Source organism: Poecilia formosa, unplaced genomic scaffold (genome assembly GCF_000485575.1).
Source record: "Poecilia formosa unplaced genomic scaffold, Poecilia_formosa-5.1.2 Scaffold41, whole genome shotgun sequence".
In the NCBI taxonomy this organism is placed as follows: Eukaryota; Metazoa; Chordata; class Actinopteri; order Cyprinodontiformes; family Poeciliidae; genus Poecilia; species Poecilia formosa.
The window spans coordinates 711,850-727,614 of NW_006799980.1; the positions used below are offsets into that span (position 1 = coordinate 711,850).

The following is a 15,765-nucleotide window of genomic DNA, read 5'->3' on the forward strand; positions in this document are numbered from 1 at the left end:
AAACAAAGGAAAGTTCAATGTTGTCAGAAGTCATTAATTAAAATTCTTCAAAGCATTATTGTAGATGGTGGAGTCTGTCGGCAGAAAAGCTCTCCTGTAGCGGTTTGTGTTGCAGCAAATATGAAGAAGCCTCTGACTGAAGGAACTCTGTTTTTCAATGACAGTCTCAGGAAGAGGATGGTCAGGGTTGTCCATAATATTTTTGATTTTCAGTAAAATCCTTCTTTGCATCATTATCCCCAGAACAGATCTCAACGGGACAGAATTCATAGATTTTGCTGGAAAACTTTCAACTTTAAAGGACTTTTTAGTGCAAAACATTTATCTAAAATTACACAAATCAATAAACAGATCAACACTTTAATTACTTTTGATTTATAAGCAAAGAAAAGAGCTATTTCACAGCTTTTTTGGGCACATATGGACAAACTTAAATCAGATCAGGTTAAAAATCTACATCACTTGGCTTCTTCAAACCTGGGCAGCATCACCCTACAGTAAATAAAAATCTGGAGCGTCATCTCTAGAGTTATCCAGTGAGGAACTGGACGACTCCCCAGGCGGAGACCAAAGCGTGTCGATGCATTTACCTTGCTGGACTGATAGGAAGGCGTCTGCGCCGTCTGGGTCTTCTCTATCCCTCTCTTCGACAGGGGAACCTGGTTGCCTCTTCCGCCGGACCCCGGGTTGCTGCTGCCCTTGTAGCCCCCCTCAGAGTGCAGCTCCTGGACCTGCGAGGCCGGGTGCGGCGGGTACCAGCCCTGCTGACCCGTCTGGGTCGGGGGCCGCGGCGACGCGTGCTGCCGGGGGGGCGGCGGGGTGTAAGCCTGCTCCGCCTGCCGCCCCGTCTGCGAGTAGGTGACGGGCTGCGCCGTCTTGACCTGCACGCTGAACCTGGGCCCCGTGGGGGTGGAGGCGGTGGTGTAGGAGGCCGGGACGGGCTGCGGGTACGGCTTCGGGGTGGAGGTGGAGTAGAAGTTCTGCTGGTGGGAGTACTGGGGGGCCGCGTGCTCGCCGGGATACGGAGGGCCAGGGTGGTACGCGCTCTGGGGGTGAGAGCTGTAGCCCGCAAACGGCCGACCTGGAGCGGGGGCTGCGCTCTGGTGCGCAGACTTGTAGGTATCCCCTGAGATGTATTTGTTGTAAGGCACGTTGTCGTAGAGCTGAGAGGAGGCACACGTCACAGTTAGCTTCACTCACAACAAGAAAAACTCTCTTATTGTAGAGATTCGGTGCTGGTTGTTTCAGTACCTGGTTGGCGGCGTCCTGCGGGTGGCTGTCCAGATCGGCCAGCATACTGGTGAGGGAGTCGATGTCGGCGTCGATCTTGGAGTGGTAGTTGGCGGGTTTTTCAGAGCCACGGTGCTGAACGAAACAATCAATGACATTTTAGTTCATAAATTCACAGTGGTAATTTCAACAGTTCTGATTCTTAAAGGAGTCGCTTCCTGAAACTTCTCGATATTCACGGAAGCAACTCAATTTACAACTTGTGACCACAACTTCTTTACTTGTTTAATGGTAAATTCTTTCCCTACAGCTGTCAAATAGACATTTTTGTTTTTATAAAAGAAAAAAGTTAAAATAAAGAAATGATTTCTTGTAAATCTATAAATTTCTTTAAAACATTAAATGTTGTGATGATATTATTCTTCATTAAGGTGATTTTTAGGTGTGGAAACGACCGGCTCTCAATTCAAACAAATTCATATTTTACTTCCGTATCATAATCTCAAACTGAAAAAGGGGAAAAAATGTAATTGGAGTACATAACCAGAATAGGGAAAAAAAAATTAATTACTATTTTTGATGAATGAATTTGTGTGAAAGTTAATGGAACCGTGCAACAAAACCAACAGGTTTTATTAATGATTCATGTCTAAAGACTGATATGGGCATTGTTTGTTAATTTTGGGCAATTTTTTTTTTCTGAAAAACCAATCGATATTCAGATTTCTGGCAGAGTTCAGAGCATTTATTCAGTTTTCTCATTTAAAACATTTTGGCATTTTGAAGAAATCACCATTGCCATGCATCCTAACAAGGCTTTCAGGGTCTTTGGAGGAGAAATGAACACAAAAATTAAACCAAAATTGAAGGCTAGATGTTTTTTTTCTTCACCAGGGGTCAAACAAATGTGACGACACCCAAAGCTGTCGAGCAGAAACTTCACACCCACCATCATGTCGTAGCCGTCCATGTGAGCGCTCCAGCCTCGGTCGTCTTTGGGGCCGAGAGGGGGGGAGTAGTAGTGATCAGTGGAGTGGTGAACGGGCCCACCTGGAGACAGCGCAACAGTAAAACTGATGTAATCAGGTCTATATACTCTCACTGACACTTAATTTCTGCTTGAATGAGCTCTTTCCGCTGAAAAATGAGTTTCAGAGCTATGCTAAAGAAGAAAAAAAGGCATCAAATGACCACTTATATTCAGTTTTTCTTGAGAAACATTGAGATACGAATGAGTAATTTAGTTTTGAGAAGCAGAGCTGTGAAAACTAAAATAACTGAAGCCTCGTCCTCCGCTGCTGTTTTTTTTTTTTTTTTTCCCAGAAAGCGATTTCTACACAAAGGAAAAAGGAACTGTGACTCAAAATAAAACGTCCACCGGTTTAACGCAGAGAATGGATTTTTATTGTTCAACAGTGAAAACATTCACAGGAGATAAAGAATTCCCCGAGAGCAGTTTTCTTTATTCATCGGCCCCAATGACATTTTTTATTAAAAACTTCCTCTTTGTCGTCACTCCCAATGATTACTAAGCAAAGTCGGCGTTAGTCACATCGCTGCCAGGAGCACGTCTAGGCGTTTCTTAGAAAACTCTTAGACAGAACGGTCTAGTCAAAGTCTAAGTCAAACTGGGAATCTATAACGAGGCTTGAAAACCAGTGTCGACAGACGCTCTCCGTCCTTGAACCGTTTTCCGAAGAAGAACGGGCAAACATTTAAATCTGCAGACCTGAAAAACCGGTCGGGTTGAACTCTGCAGCCGTAACGGCCAAGAAACGTTTGGGAGGTTTGAATACAAACACACAGCATTTCTTTTGGTATGAAATGTTTAAAAGCGTAATTTTCCTTTAACTTCACAGTTACATTTATGTTGGTTTGTCACATGATTTGGGAGAAAATGTGGAAGATTTCAAGGAAAACTTCACAGCAATTTTACAGATTGTTTTTTCAGAAGAAAGACTTTCAATATAGAATCTGCATAAACTACGACAGAGGGTGGATGAATAAACTCAACCTTCAGGACAGGAGGCAAAGGGCTGAAATGCTTATACTGTTCTCTGTTTTCGGTGCATCAGAAATCTCTCGTTATTTTGTAAACTGCATCGTTCTCACCTGTGGGTCCAGTCGCCATGTACCTGCTGGTCATCCCCGCTCCTCCGTTCTGGTCATAGGGAGCGTATTTGGGCCTGAAGTCGGCCACGCCCTTCTTGTTGACGGTTTGGTAGATGGGTGGTCCTGCAGAGTGGGACATCTGGGGGACGGATCGCTCTGGGCTGTCCAGAGTCCTCGGCGGCAGCCAGGTGGGACCGGACATGGCAGGAACCTGGGATCTGAAAGACCACACGTTTCATTTTTCTCGCTTTAATTTTTATTTATTTATTTATTTTTTTTAAACTGCTCTGGTTTCTGTATGCGTTTATGTAACTGGTAACCAATGGAAACCGCAGGATGCTCCAGAGTTTGTTTCCTATGGTAACAGGAGGCTCGCAGGCTGAACAATGGATTTCGAAAAGAAGAGGAGGAAAAGAGGAACGAGTTTAATGCTTTTGTGTGCACCTCGAGCCACAAACAAACAAACAAAAAAAAATCATACAAACGCACAGGAACGCCGGCAGGTGTTAATCCACAATACTTATTGTGTTTGGGTGTTTACACACAAGTGTCGCGCGTTTCCAACTGAAGTCGAGACAAATCGAGACAGGAAACGCTCCATAATGATATTTATCTGTGTCTGTGCGAACACCTGGCTCTGAACAATGCGTCATGTGGAATAAACACCGACGCCGAAAAACGACAGCCGAGCTGCACCCGAGGGCTTTCAGGATACGACGATTATGTAAGAAGACGCCCAATTCAGAAACAACGCAGCGTGGCGATAAAACGTCATCGGGCAGAATCCATCAAATCAGACTTGAGGGACAACAAACTTTACTGATCGTGAGTTCTTTTAATCCCAGTTTATATATAAACTAAAGTAAAATGAGTGGGGAACAGAGGCGTCTACTGTGAGCAGCTCTTGTTGAGGCCCAAACAGTGTGAAAGAAACACTCGTCCCGTGTTTCCATGCCTGCAGAGTTTAACCTCTTGCTTTGAGGAAAGTCAAAGAGACGTTTATCTCAGTTCTCAGCTTCCTTGGTTCTGATGGGTTACTGGTCCACAGTCGCACATGTATAGCGCCACCTGTCTATGTCCGTGTAAGTACGCTGATGCTCAGATTGAAGTTTCTACAGAGATTCAGGTCAAAATTACACACTTTTCCAGGTTTAAATTAACGCAGTTTATCCCAACAGACAGAAAGATGGAAAAAAAAGAGCACATGCAGAGCCAAATAGAAGGGTGAACAGATAGAAAAATGGGCAGAAGGATGGAGACAGAGGTGGAGAAGTGGAAAGAGGAACAAAAAAGATGGATAGAAATGTAATTATAGACTCCTAGTTTAGAGGTTGAAGTGAAAACCCCTGAGAAAAATCGCATCTAAACAAGAAACTAATGAATTATTTTGTGGTCTGTAAAACTATCTAATTGATCCGGATTCAAACACAAGCGAAATTAAACTGACGCAAAGTCGGCGTGGAGACAACAACCCACTCACACTGATTGCATGTGGATCGCGTCACCAACCATGTGGCTAAGAGGATTAAAATGATAGCTCCAAATAACAAAATGTACTTTCTTTGTTGCTTTAGACTTCCTGTCTGCGTGGCTGTTGTGTCGGCATTTAAACCCTGCAGGGTCAGCATTCATCAAACTGTGTGGAAGGAGGGGGTTCCACCAAACCCACTTTTTTTTTTTTTATTATTATTATTATTTACTGCCTGTCTGAATCTGAACGAGCGCAGACGCCCAAATCCGAGAAAAATTAATCCCTGCAATTTCATCCCCGGCGCCTCACAGCCAGTTGTTGTTTATATGCGACCGGCATTGCAGAGCTTACGCATTCAGATTTTATTTTGGTTGGGACTAGAGGTCAAAAGAAAAAGTTAGACAAGCAACAAAAACAATAACCAGTATATTTAAAAAAATAAAAAAATAAAAATCTGATCTATTGTTGGTGCTTAAGCAGCATGAGAAAAGTAAAAAACATAATATATAAGATAAATATGGTCCAAATTGTTAAAGTCTCAAATATAAATTCCAATTTTTTTTTTTGTTTTATTAAACTTTTTAATGTTTCTATAATAAAATGGCTCTTTTAATTTGAAAGCAAACACTTAGTTTAGATTAGATTTTATATTTTTATGTGCTTATAAAAACCAGAACAAACATTAAACTTACAAAAAAAAAATTAACAAGTGTAAAAAAAATATATCATAAACAAAACAAATGGAATTTTATGTGGGATTGTTTTTAATATATAAAAGCAAAGCTTTTCCTACCTTTTTATCGCAACTCTACATTCCTCTTTCTCTTGGCCTCATCTACACAAACAGAACAAAATCAAATCGATAAACCAAGCCAAAGGAAAACATTAGCAAACATTAGCAGTGACAGGGAGCACTTTCTATCCAAACTGAATTAACGGTCTGACTTTAGCAAAAACTGAACAACCTTCACTTTAAATCCCATCCTGAATCTTTACATGCCTCTCATTACTGAAAAACTCACCGCCGATGACATCATTTAACCCACAGTGAAGGAAAAGCAGCGATAATTAACTTTAATAACAGCTCCGTTGACTAGTTTCCCACCGTGTTATGAAGTCGAGCGGAGCTTGTGCCTTGCCCCCGGGCTAACTTTCAACACGACCGAAGAGGAAACAATGCGGCAACCGACACCCACCACCCCGAAACCTGCCACACAAACGCGGCCTACATCTCAATTTAAACCTCCACAGGTTAGTGAAAGTTATCCGGAATGTCCTCAGTGTTCGCTGAAGCGTTGTTAACCTACTTTGTCAGGAATCCGAAGGCCTTTAGCAGAGGCAGCAGCAGCGGCAGCTACTGACTGCGTTCCACTGAGTGACGTAGCTGACGACAGCGGCGTTTCAAAATAAAAGCACACAGTTAGACGATACGTTATCATACTGCATTTTACACGACGTTACAATGTGATAAGATATGCGACAGAATATGACATAATACTTAAAGTTATAAGATATATGACAGAATGCAATACTACGCATTATAGCTTAAAATGTAATATCGTTAGCCTTATAGCATAACTGTCTAAGTCTCATTTTAAAAATTAGGACTTGAGCAATTATGCTATTAGACTAACGACATATGATAAAACATGATAGACAAATTTATGAAGTGATTTATGACAGAATGCAAAAATACACATTAGGTTACAATAGGATATGATGTGATATCATACATTAACTATGAAAGTGTATGACAGAATAGATTAAATTACAACATGAAACAACAATTATCCAAAATGACATGATATGATTTGACTTAATGCAACATCACAAAGTAGCTTACAATATTATTATAATTTGGAATGCAGCTTGATACATTAACATAATATAACACTATGTTACATCGGATAGGTTAGAACAGTATAAAAGGTAGACACTAGGCAATCTGAGAGAATTTAATATGGTGATATAGAGCAAAATTACTTTACTTTTTCAGACATGCATTTACTTCTGAGCTCATTATTTGTTTCTCTAATTTCAAACAACTTCTGAATACTGTTCGGAAGGACATGATTTGTACATGGCCAGCGTTAGTATTAAGTACTGATAGATTGTAGAATATAACATCTCCTATATCTTTCAGTGCATATAAATGGTTTTCATCTCACTACACTTTTACACTGAGTGATTTGAGAAATCAGATTACACTATAGGTGTTATTTTTAGTATTTGCCCAAACCTGCTTACATCAACAATTCAACCAGCTCAATGAAACACAATTTAAACAAAGAGCAATTTGCTGTAGTGATAGACTAACATAAGCATGTTTCCTTTGTTATGACTTGTTGATGATCAGGTTACGTCAGAAATGTTTTATTTATATTTTCTTTTTCTTTTTTTTTAAATAAAGGTGTTTGGGTCCTGTGGCTGCAAAAACATCATCACTTCACCACCGTGTTTAAAGTTTGAGGTGTTTGGGCTGATAATATGGCTCTGTTTTCTCTAAACATGGTGCTATGCACTATAGTTGCCATTTGTTGTCATCTTTCCAAAACACATTGCTCCAAAAGTTATGGGGTTCATTAAGGTGCAACTCTGCAAACCCAAGTTGTGCCGCCATATTTTTCATAGATCATCCTCCTCGTGATTCTTCCAAAAACGTGTCCGTCTTGTCTTGCAGTCAAATTTATGCATTTGACTTGCTGAGACCTGCAGAGTCTGACATTGAGTTTTTAACGATTATTTTAGAGAATTGCACAGTCTGGATTTGCTGGATCGAACTGGTCACATCTGTTGATGATTAAAGTGCCTTTGATAAGCGGTGTGTGGTTTATTCTCTCCCCCCTAAATTCTGCAGAAGCAGCTAGGGTGTACTTAGTTTTCCACACGGCTCATTTTGTGGCTGAAACATCTTCATTGAATCCCCCTTTGGGTTTTATATTCAGGGATTATGGGAAGAAGACTCACATAATCCATAATCGTACAAATAAATCACAATGTGGAAACAGTTGCGACATAGAAAAGTTGGTCCTAATTTACTTTCTGCCCCCACCTCACACACTGAATTTCGCATGAAGGTCAAGTGAGGCTTTATAATTTTGCGCATGATCAGATTTGGGTCAACTGTCTCTTACCCACTACTACTCCCACCCCATTTCCCCTTCTTCTTCCTCCTCCTCTTCCTCTTCCCACACCACCCAGCGTGAACTGTTGGGTGGTGTGTTACCACAGTAACCTCTTTCAATGGCATCATTTATTCATACATTCTCTCTCTAAGTCGAGCCATTTCCATCAAAGAAAAGACAAACAACAATGGCTTACCCTGGGATCGCCCTTCTTCCTCTTGCTCCTCTGCTGCTTGCCCTTATATGTCCAACCAGGAAGAGGCGGTTTACCCAGATCTGTGTTATTGTCAACCTTTTGGCACTGACTTGGACTTTTGAAGTCACAGCACGGCCTCAGTCCACATGTTATCAGATGGATAAAAGTTCTTTCCAGGCAAACCAGGAAACCGCAGAATGGCGGGAAGCCTCACACGTAAAATACAGACAGGTGGCACAGCCTCTTCATTTTGATTTTAAATAACATAATCTCTTCATTTTATCACAAACAAGACCAGTTGGCCGCCAAAGGGCACTCGCAGATGGGCTCAGATGCAGGAAGTCACAGAGAGTGTTGCCCGGTTCTGCCAACGGCGTAGACTCAACGGCTTCCGGCCATTGGTGAACCCGTTTAGTAATGTTCTCACTTTTCCTCAACCGCCCCCCTCATCCGTTCTTCTCACAATGCCTGGAAGTAGCAGAGACCTACATCTCCCTCTCTGTTTTCTTAATTGTTGTTTTCCTTTATGGTTTCTTCCTCTGTTTTTTTTTTTCTTTTTTTTTTCGTTTTAACAAAGCTCACAATTGATGAAACCTTCCATCCAAACACATTAAAGCACAAGGACACTCGTCTTACTCTACATCCCATGCAAACAATATGCTTCCGATTCTCATTTTCAAAGGAGCAGGGAGCGTATGTTGGGCAATGTTTAAGTAAATGGCTTAAAAACTTTGAAGTCTCCAAATTAGGGTTAGATTTACCTGCTGAGGTTAAATTTCTTTGAGGCTATTTTTTGTCACAGTATGAAAACAAACGTCAGTACTTACTGTAACAGGGGTATCATGCACATGTATTCAGCTCCCTTTAATCTGATAACCCCAAATAAAACCCAGTGCAACCAGTTAAACTTTGTGCAGTTGAAGTATAAATGCAACTGTTCTGTAAAGGTCTGAAAGGTTCGTTTGAGAGCATAAAAAAAGCAGCAGCATGCAGACAATGGAACAAAGCAGACAGGGTAAAGTTATGTATCAGAATGACCCAGTCAAAGCCCATATCCAATTAAGAAGCTACATCAGAACTGAAAATTGACGTCTGCAAATATTTTTATCCGATTTGACTGTGCTTGAGCTACTTTACCAAGAAAAATGACCCCCTCCAAAAAAAACAAACAAATCAAGTCTTGCAGATGTAAATACAACTAAACAAGGTTCCACAAAGAAGAGAAGGGGTGAATACAAATCTACGTCACACTTTTCAGATTTCTGTTTGTATAAAATATTGGACATTATTATTAATCATTTTCCTTTCAGTTTGGATACAATGCAAACTGGACCTAACAACCTACAAAATGTAAGGTTATGGTTGTGGCTTGACAGGATGTGGAAAAGTTAAAGAGGTAGAAAAAAAAACCAACCTTTGTCTATGACTTATGATCTGTTTAGTTTTGGTTAAATTACCCTCTCTATAGATTCTGTACGATCAACATTTACCTTTGATGACATTTTTTCCTCCTTTTCCTTTAGCGTCACTTGTTCAACACATTTAACGGAAACATTTTAGTTCAAAGTTCACTTTTTCTGCGACTCTATTAGGCGCTCAGATGCTGACTGATACGATGCTGAGTTACCTTTCCGCTTGTTTTTCAGCTATTTGTGACCTCTTGGCCTTTGTCCCCTCGCTCCATGACTACCTGCCCTCTCCGTCAGTGTCTCCCTCTTGCTTTATGTCACTGACGGATGTCCTGCACAGGCGTTTTCATCCCTGTCTCTATGCAGTCTCGCAGGATGTATTCAGAGCTCTGTGTGTGTGTGTGTGTGTGTGTGTGTGCGTGTGTTGGGGGAGTTCCTGCACATCTGTCGGCTGCATTTCTCTCACTTTGGGTGGGGGCAAAGGTTGTTTTTCAGCCCTTGTAGGAGAACGTGTCTCCCATCTAGAAAGATCAAGTTTGTCCTGCTTCCTTCCTCTTCTGGTCCTCATAAACACTTCTCCTCCCAGGCAGCAGGCCAGAGGCTTCCGCTCAGCGTCCGGAGTGGTTATTACCTCCGCAAGAGAAACAACATGATCAATGCCGCTTGTTGTCTCTCCCATTAAAACCCAATTTCTTAAATATGTAATCAGGTCCGAGTGAAAATACATTGTAATTTAAGGTTAGCTCAATGCTAAAGCGATCAACGTTTAGTTGCGTTACTCACATCTGAGTGTTGATCACTAATCTCTTAATTAAGTCCAACTAAATGGGCTCAAAATGAGCAACATCAGCTGCTCCTCAGACCTTTTTCAATAGGAGTGGCTGTACGTTAAAAGATCTGTCGATCCTGCATCAATCGAGGATAAGATCTCAATGATTGAAGAATAGCTTGTTTATCAAACAATAAGATGGAGTTCCAGCTTCCTCTCCTGCAGTTTCCTCCGGGACTGAAGTGTCGGAAAGCGTTGGTGGGGAATGTTCCCCAGTTCTACCCCTGGACAACCAGGCACGTACTGCCTCTCCCCAAGGGGTTCCAGTATATATTTTTTCAGCGTGGCACAAAAACACCCCGAGCTTTCCTGCCATTACTCCTCACCGAGCCGTGGGGGTTTAGAAAAACTAATAGGCCACTAAAAATACTCAGGGGCTTGGAGCCTGCAGCCATCGTTTTTTTTTTTGTTGTTTTTTTTCCTGCCTCTCTTCCACAGTGCGCGTGGGCTATTGAGGAAATAGGAAACAAGGGACTCTGGTTGTAAGGGAGTTTCCTGCAAGACGTTATAAAGGGCCGTGCCTGCTGCTGAGCCAGTGTCACAGTGTTGGTGTGAAGGTGAATGCCAGCTCCTCGTCCCTCTGACTGCTGACTGAACACAGACTCAGTGGGGGTCTGAAGGCAAAGCGGCACGCTGTGTTTCTCGTCCCTGCTGGTCGGGGTAAGTCCTGAGATCACTTCTGTTTTATTTCTTTCCTATTTTGACTGATTGTTGTCTGGCTGCAAAGGATTTTATTGTTTTGAGTGTTTTAATTGAAGGGATACAACAATTGGTCAGCTCAGGGATTGAAAATAACCACTTTGTCTATTTGATAGGCAGGTCAAATGATGAAAAATACCCGTAGCTTTTATCACCTATTCATTAAATTTATGAAAACGAAGAATTTTCATTCCCTAAGCGCACCGTCCAACAGCATGCATACTTGGTTGAGTTTGATTAAAAGCAGATGAAAGTGAAGGACATTCACTTTGCACAGGGATGATCTTGTAATTACATGTAGTTCTTACATTCAGGATTGTATTAATTGTAAATATAACAAAGTAAAACCAGGCCTGGAAACCATTTATATTGTGTTTCCACAAAAACTCAGCAGCACAACAGGAGTTTCACAGACGTCTGGCAAAAGTAATGCGTTGTTTAATATTGACTGGAAGCTAACAGGGGGTCTGATCACCTGGTTGAAGATGTCAGTGAGAGGGTGACTTTAATACTAAAGAAAACAAATGAATTAAGTAAGACAAAATAAATTGAATATGACTTAAGAAAAGAAGACAAAAGGAAATTATAAAAGTGAGAAAGTGAATTCAAACCATTCAACTGATGACAATAATTCCTTTTTTTTGTTCAATCCAGAGCTTCTATCTCTATGAGAGAACAGAACATTTTATTTCTCTTTTATATATTATAGACATTGGAAAAGATAGTTATTTTTGCCACTTTTTAATCTCAAAGAAAACCTCGAATTGGTATCAATCTAAGGGCTGATCTTCTCCAGGTTTTTCTTTAAATAGTCTGTGTTTTTTTTTTTTTTTTGTTTGTTGTCATGCAGGTACGAGTAGGGAGCTGGTCTCACCTAACGGATGTGTCCGGGACACTCCAGTTTATTTATTATACCAGCTAAAACCAGGTACGTCATTCTGAAGCTCCACGCGTCCAAACAGGCGCCGTTCCAGGACACTCACAACGCTTTTCTGTTTGTTTGGTTTTTTCCCACAGATCCAGGCGAGCCTGATGGAAGTATTGGGGGTCTACGGAGTGGACAGAGGGCAGACCGTGCGGGCCGAGGGATACGTGAAGGAGTTCACTCGCCACTCCAACGATGTGCTGCTGAACCTGAACGAGCTGCGGCACAGGGGCATCCTGACCGACACCACCCTGGTGGTCGGCAGCGTCCAGCTGCAGGCGCATTGCGCCGTGCTTGTGGCCTGCAGGTTAGTGCAAAGGTCAAGATGCTGCATGAAGCGCCGTCTTTGCTCTAGGAGGCAATGAGGCAGGGGCGTGGTAGCGCCCCCCCACCCCCTCCACCCAGAGCTGCCAATCAATTTGTTCATATCATATTGCATATAGATTCACGGTTTGCCCACTCCATATCAGTAGATGATAGAAATGTTAATTTTGTTGTTTTACAACCTCCATTAATATGTTTTCTTGTTGATAGTTTTTTTTTGTTGTTTTTTTTTAGCAAAGTAGCTAATTACGATCTCTAGTCCCACTGGTAGGTTGATATATGTGATGTTTAGTAATAAAAAGGAAAAGCAGCCTCAGAGTACTGCACAAAAAACTTGTCATAGAGAAAAAAGGGGGAAACTAAACTGTCAGTTGCAATTTGTAATTTGTGCCTGAATAGGAAAAAAATCTAGACAGCATGCACATTTAATCTCATTTAAATCCTTCTCCCACTGTCTGTGCAGCGGGTTTTTCTACTCCCTGTATTCCCACCGGGTGATGCTTCAGGGCCGTGGTGGCGGCAGCAGGGAGCCGCTCAGGACCGTGTCTCTCCCCAGCAGCCTGGATCCGTCCTGCGTCTCCCTGCTGCTCGACTTCATGTACACCTCCCGCCTGCCCCTGACTCCAAGCATTGTCTCTGGCGTGCTGGCCGCGGCCGCCTATCTGCAGATGGACCATGTGGCGGACACATGCAGGGGCTTCATGCAGCTGCACTGGTGAGGGCCTGCAAATCGACCGCCTCCGCCAGATGTTCTTAAACGGGCAGTATTGTGTAGAATCGACTTTTTTAAGCTTTACATAATGTTATTCCCTATTCGAAAACGTGCAAAGAGTGTTGTTTTGATTCTTTCATGCGTGTTTGAGAAATTATTTAATCTCCCACGGCAACCATTCAGCTGTGCAAAACGTCTGGGCGGAGCTCCAGTTTCCTCTTAGCTGCAGTTCCCAAACTTTGGAGCTTCCACCACACAGCGACTCCCCCAGCTCCTTCAGACTAACCAGCAGCAATTAGCAGACACCTGGTGGAACTGAGCATCTGCTGAGCTCATTATTTGAGCTACTTCTCAGAGCAACGCTGGTAAAAACGTTAAACGTTTAATAGAGGAGGGATGTTACGACTTCCTCAAGACGGAGTTTCAGAAAAAGCAGGAGTTGTTAAAAAGTCAGAGGCCCAATTTCAAGGCGCTAAATCGAGAACCAAGTCATATCTGATTTATTTAGCATATATCACAGCTATAAAATGGTGCTATGTGCTTGAAAAATACATAATACTGCCCCTTTAAGCATGTGTTGTGAATCTGCTTCATGTTTTTGACTTTTCTTTTCCAGCACAGAGAACGTGAGTGCCAGACACCCGCGGATGGAGCTGGACTCCAGCGTCTCTGTCACCTCTGCTTCCCCTAAAGGGGGGGAACTGCCCGGTCCAGGACCCCAGCAGTCCCTCCCAGCAGCTGCAGACAGAAGGTTAGTCTTCAAATGACAAAAACGGATTACTCAGAAAATGGAGGAAATTGTTATTTTTGTTCCATTTGCACATTGCCAGAAGTACAGCTGCCGCTGCAGCTTGTGTGCCTTTGTCTGTCGGCAGGTTGGGCTCATTACAGAACTTCCTTTGTTTTTCCTGCAGGTTCCCTGTTGTTGCAGAAGGCTTTCTCAAGCCAGGGGCTTTCCCGCCCTGCCAGCCTGGGTCAGACGAGGTGAAAGAACATCCTGACTCACCCGTCCTGAACGCCCGGACTTTATCCCCAAACAGCCCAGACTGCTCCAGCTGCCATCCCAACTCTCCTGCCGAGTCCAGCACCTGCAGCAAAAACCCAGAGGTAAAACTGGTGGCTGTTATTAAAAAGAAAACTGAAAGAAATATGACTAATTTTAAAATTTCTTAGATTGAAACCAAAGCCACACCAGACCCGAAGGCCTGCAACTGGAAGAAGTACAAGTACATTGTCCTGAACCCTCTCTGCACCGCTGCTGCTGCGGTGAAAGTAGAGGAGTCAGAGGAGGTTCAGTGTCAGGATTTGGCTCTCAAAGCTCCAACAGAGGCGTGGTCTGGAGAAGTGCCTGGTCAGATTGATAGGTAAACCAGACAAATGTGAGAAATCTGAGGACAAAGAAAGAAAAAAATAAGCGGTTATGGTAAATATATTGAATTTCCCCATCAGACAGGGGCAGGCCTCCTGCTACGAGGGTTCTGGCCGAGCCCCTCCCCTCGGGCCGCCTCCCTCTCTGGATCTCCCAAAAGGCTCTGCCTCCCACAAGAAGGAGCCAGGTAGGCCCAAACAAACGGGTCATAAAGGAAACACAGTGATCTGGTGTCTAAAGCAGTTTTTCTTTTCTTATTTGCTTTTCCAGTCTCACCTGGCACCATTATCCCTAAACTTCTTCCATCTGATCCGGAAGCTGCCCAACTTGGCGAACCTCCAATCAAATGCGAGAATCGCTACCTGCCCTTTGCTTACTCTGGTTCTCTGCAGGGAACCAAATCTGGGTGCTCAGGTGAAACTTTCAACATATATTTCTGCTTCTTTTTATTGATTTTTTTTTTTTTTTGGTTGAGAAAAAACACAAGAAGTGTTTAACAGGAGCGAACTTTGTTCTGGCAGGAGACAAGCCATACCGCTGCAACGTGTGTGGAGCTCAGTTTAACCGACCAGCCAACCTGAAAACTCACACCCGCATTCACTCAGGAGAGAAACCGTACCGCTGCGACACCTGTGGAGCTCGATTTGTTCAGGTCAGGAAGAAACGGTGCACTAAAACAATTGCTAAACTTCTCATTGTACAGGAGTTAGCCATGACGGGTCAACACTGACTTCTAAACTCTGCTTTCTTAATGTTTTAGATGAGCTTTGAAAAGTTGCATTTGTTCTTAAAAGCCTACAGATAGAACATGGTTAAACATATCTGTCAGCAGCACTGACAGATATGAGTTTTAACTTCCAAAAAATATATTAACACAGTATCGCAATACTTAGAATAAATTTACTTACAGAAAGAATATAGCCTCATGCCAAAAAATTGCTCCATGCAGCAGCCATTCATCTGGTTTCCCTTACTGCAACCTCTGGTAAAGATGCACAAAAGCCTCTTTTTGTTTTGTCTTTTATCAGTTTCATAACATCAAATTGAAAATCCAACAGTTAATCTGAGCAAATTCACTCACTTGGAACATAATCCCACAATGGTGAAATAAGTAGCTTTTAACAAATCTGTTGTTCAAGAGTTATCAATTAGTAGTTCACAACTTCCTGTTTTTTGGGGAGGTTTCAATAGGATGTAACACAGGCGCCCATTTTTCTTAGCCAATCAATGGGAAAAACAAGAAAACATGTAATTCAAGTGAGGAACAAGTGTTGATTTTCATTAGACAGGAAAAAGCTGCAAGAAAACAATTACAGATTCTCCACTTTAAGAGTCTGCATATTTATTTTTATTAATTGAGTATT

General features: G+C 42.3%; 2 protein-coding genes across 4 annotated transcripts in view; one reads left to right on the forward strand and one right to left on the reverse strand.

The window, feature by feature from the left end:
* Window positions 1-79: 79 nt before the first annotated feature.
* LOC103137603 (lipoma-preferred partner homolog) lies at window positions 80-6,276 on the reverse strand. Of its 3 annotated transcripts, none has more exons than XM_007551411.2 (6): window positions 6,121-6,274; window positions 5,607-5,648; window positions 3,343-3,560; window positions 2,180-2,280; window positions 1,252-1,365; window positions 80-1,163 (listed from the first exon to the last, which is right to left on the reverse strand). In XM_007551411.2, exons 3-6 carry the CDS (start codon window positions 3,542-3,544, stop codon window positions 459-461), a joined length of 1,122 nt encoding a protein of 373 aa, XP_007551473.1. In that variant the 5' UTR covers window positions 3,545-3,560; window positions 5,607-5,648; window positions 6,121-6,274; the 3' UTR covers window positions 80-458. The 3 variants fall into 3 exon arrangements, with proteins under 3 accessions (XP_007551473.1, XP_016526524.1, XP_016526525.1); XM_016671038.1 differs by lacking the exon at window positions 6,121-6,274 and adding an exon at window positions 5,919-6,114; XM_016671039.1 differs by lacking the exon at window positions 5,607-5,648 and having other exon boundaries at window positions 6,121-6,276.
* A 3,696-nt stretch (window positions 6,277-9,972) lies between these two features.
* bcl6b (BCL6B transcription repressor) overlaps window positions 9,973-15,765 on the forward strand; it is a 7,115-nt gene continuing 1,322 nt past the window's right edge. Inside the window, exons 1-10 of the mRNA XM_007551288.2 lie at window positions 9,973-11,032; window positions 11,922-11,999; window positions 12,089-12,303; window positions 12,784-13,035; window positions 13,649-13,783; window positions 13,947-14,139; window positions 14,206-14,396; window positions 14,482-14,588; window positions 14,672-14,815; window positions 14,923-15,053. Coding sequence (XP_007551350.1) covers window positions 12,104-12,303; window positions 12,784-13,035; window positions 13,649-13,783; window positions 13,947-14,139; window positions 14,206-14,396; window positions 14,482-14,588; window positions 14,672-14,815; window positions 14,923-15,053 — 1,353 coding nt within the window. The 5' untranslated portion in view covers window positions 9,973-11,032; window positions 11,922-11,999; window positions 12,089-12,103. The remainder of the gene's footprint in view (window positions 11,033-11,921; window positions 12,000-12,088; window positions 12,304-12,783; window positions 13,036-13,648; window positions 13,784-13,946; window positions 14,140-14,205; window positions 14,397-14,481; window positions 14,589-14,671; window positions 14,816-14,922; window positions 15,054-15,765) is intronic.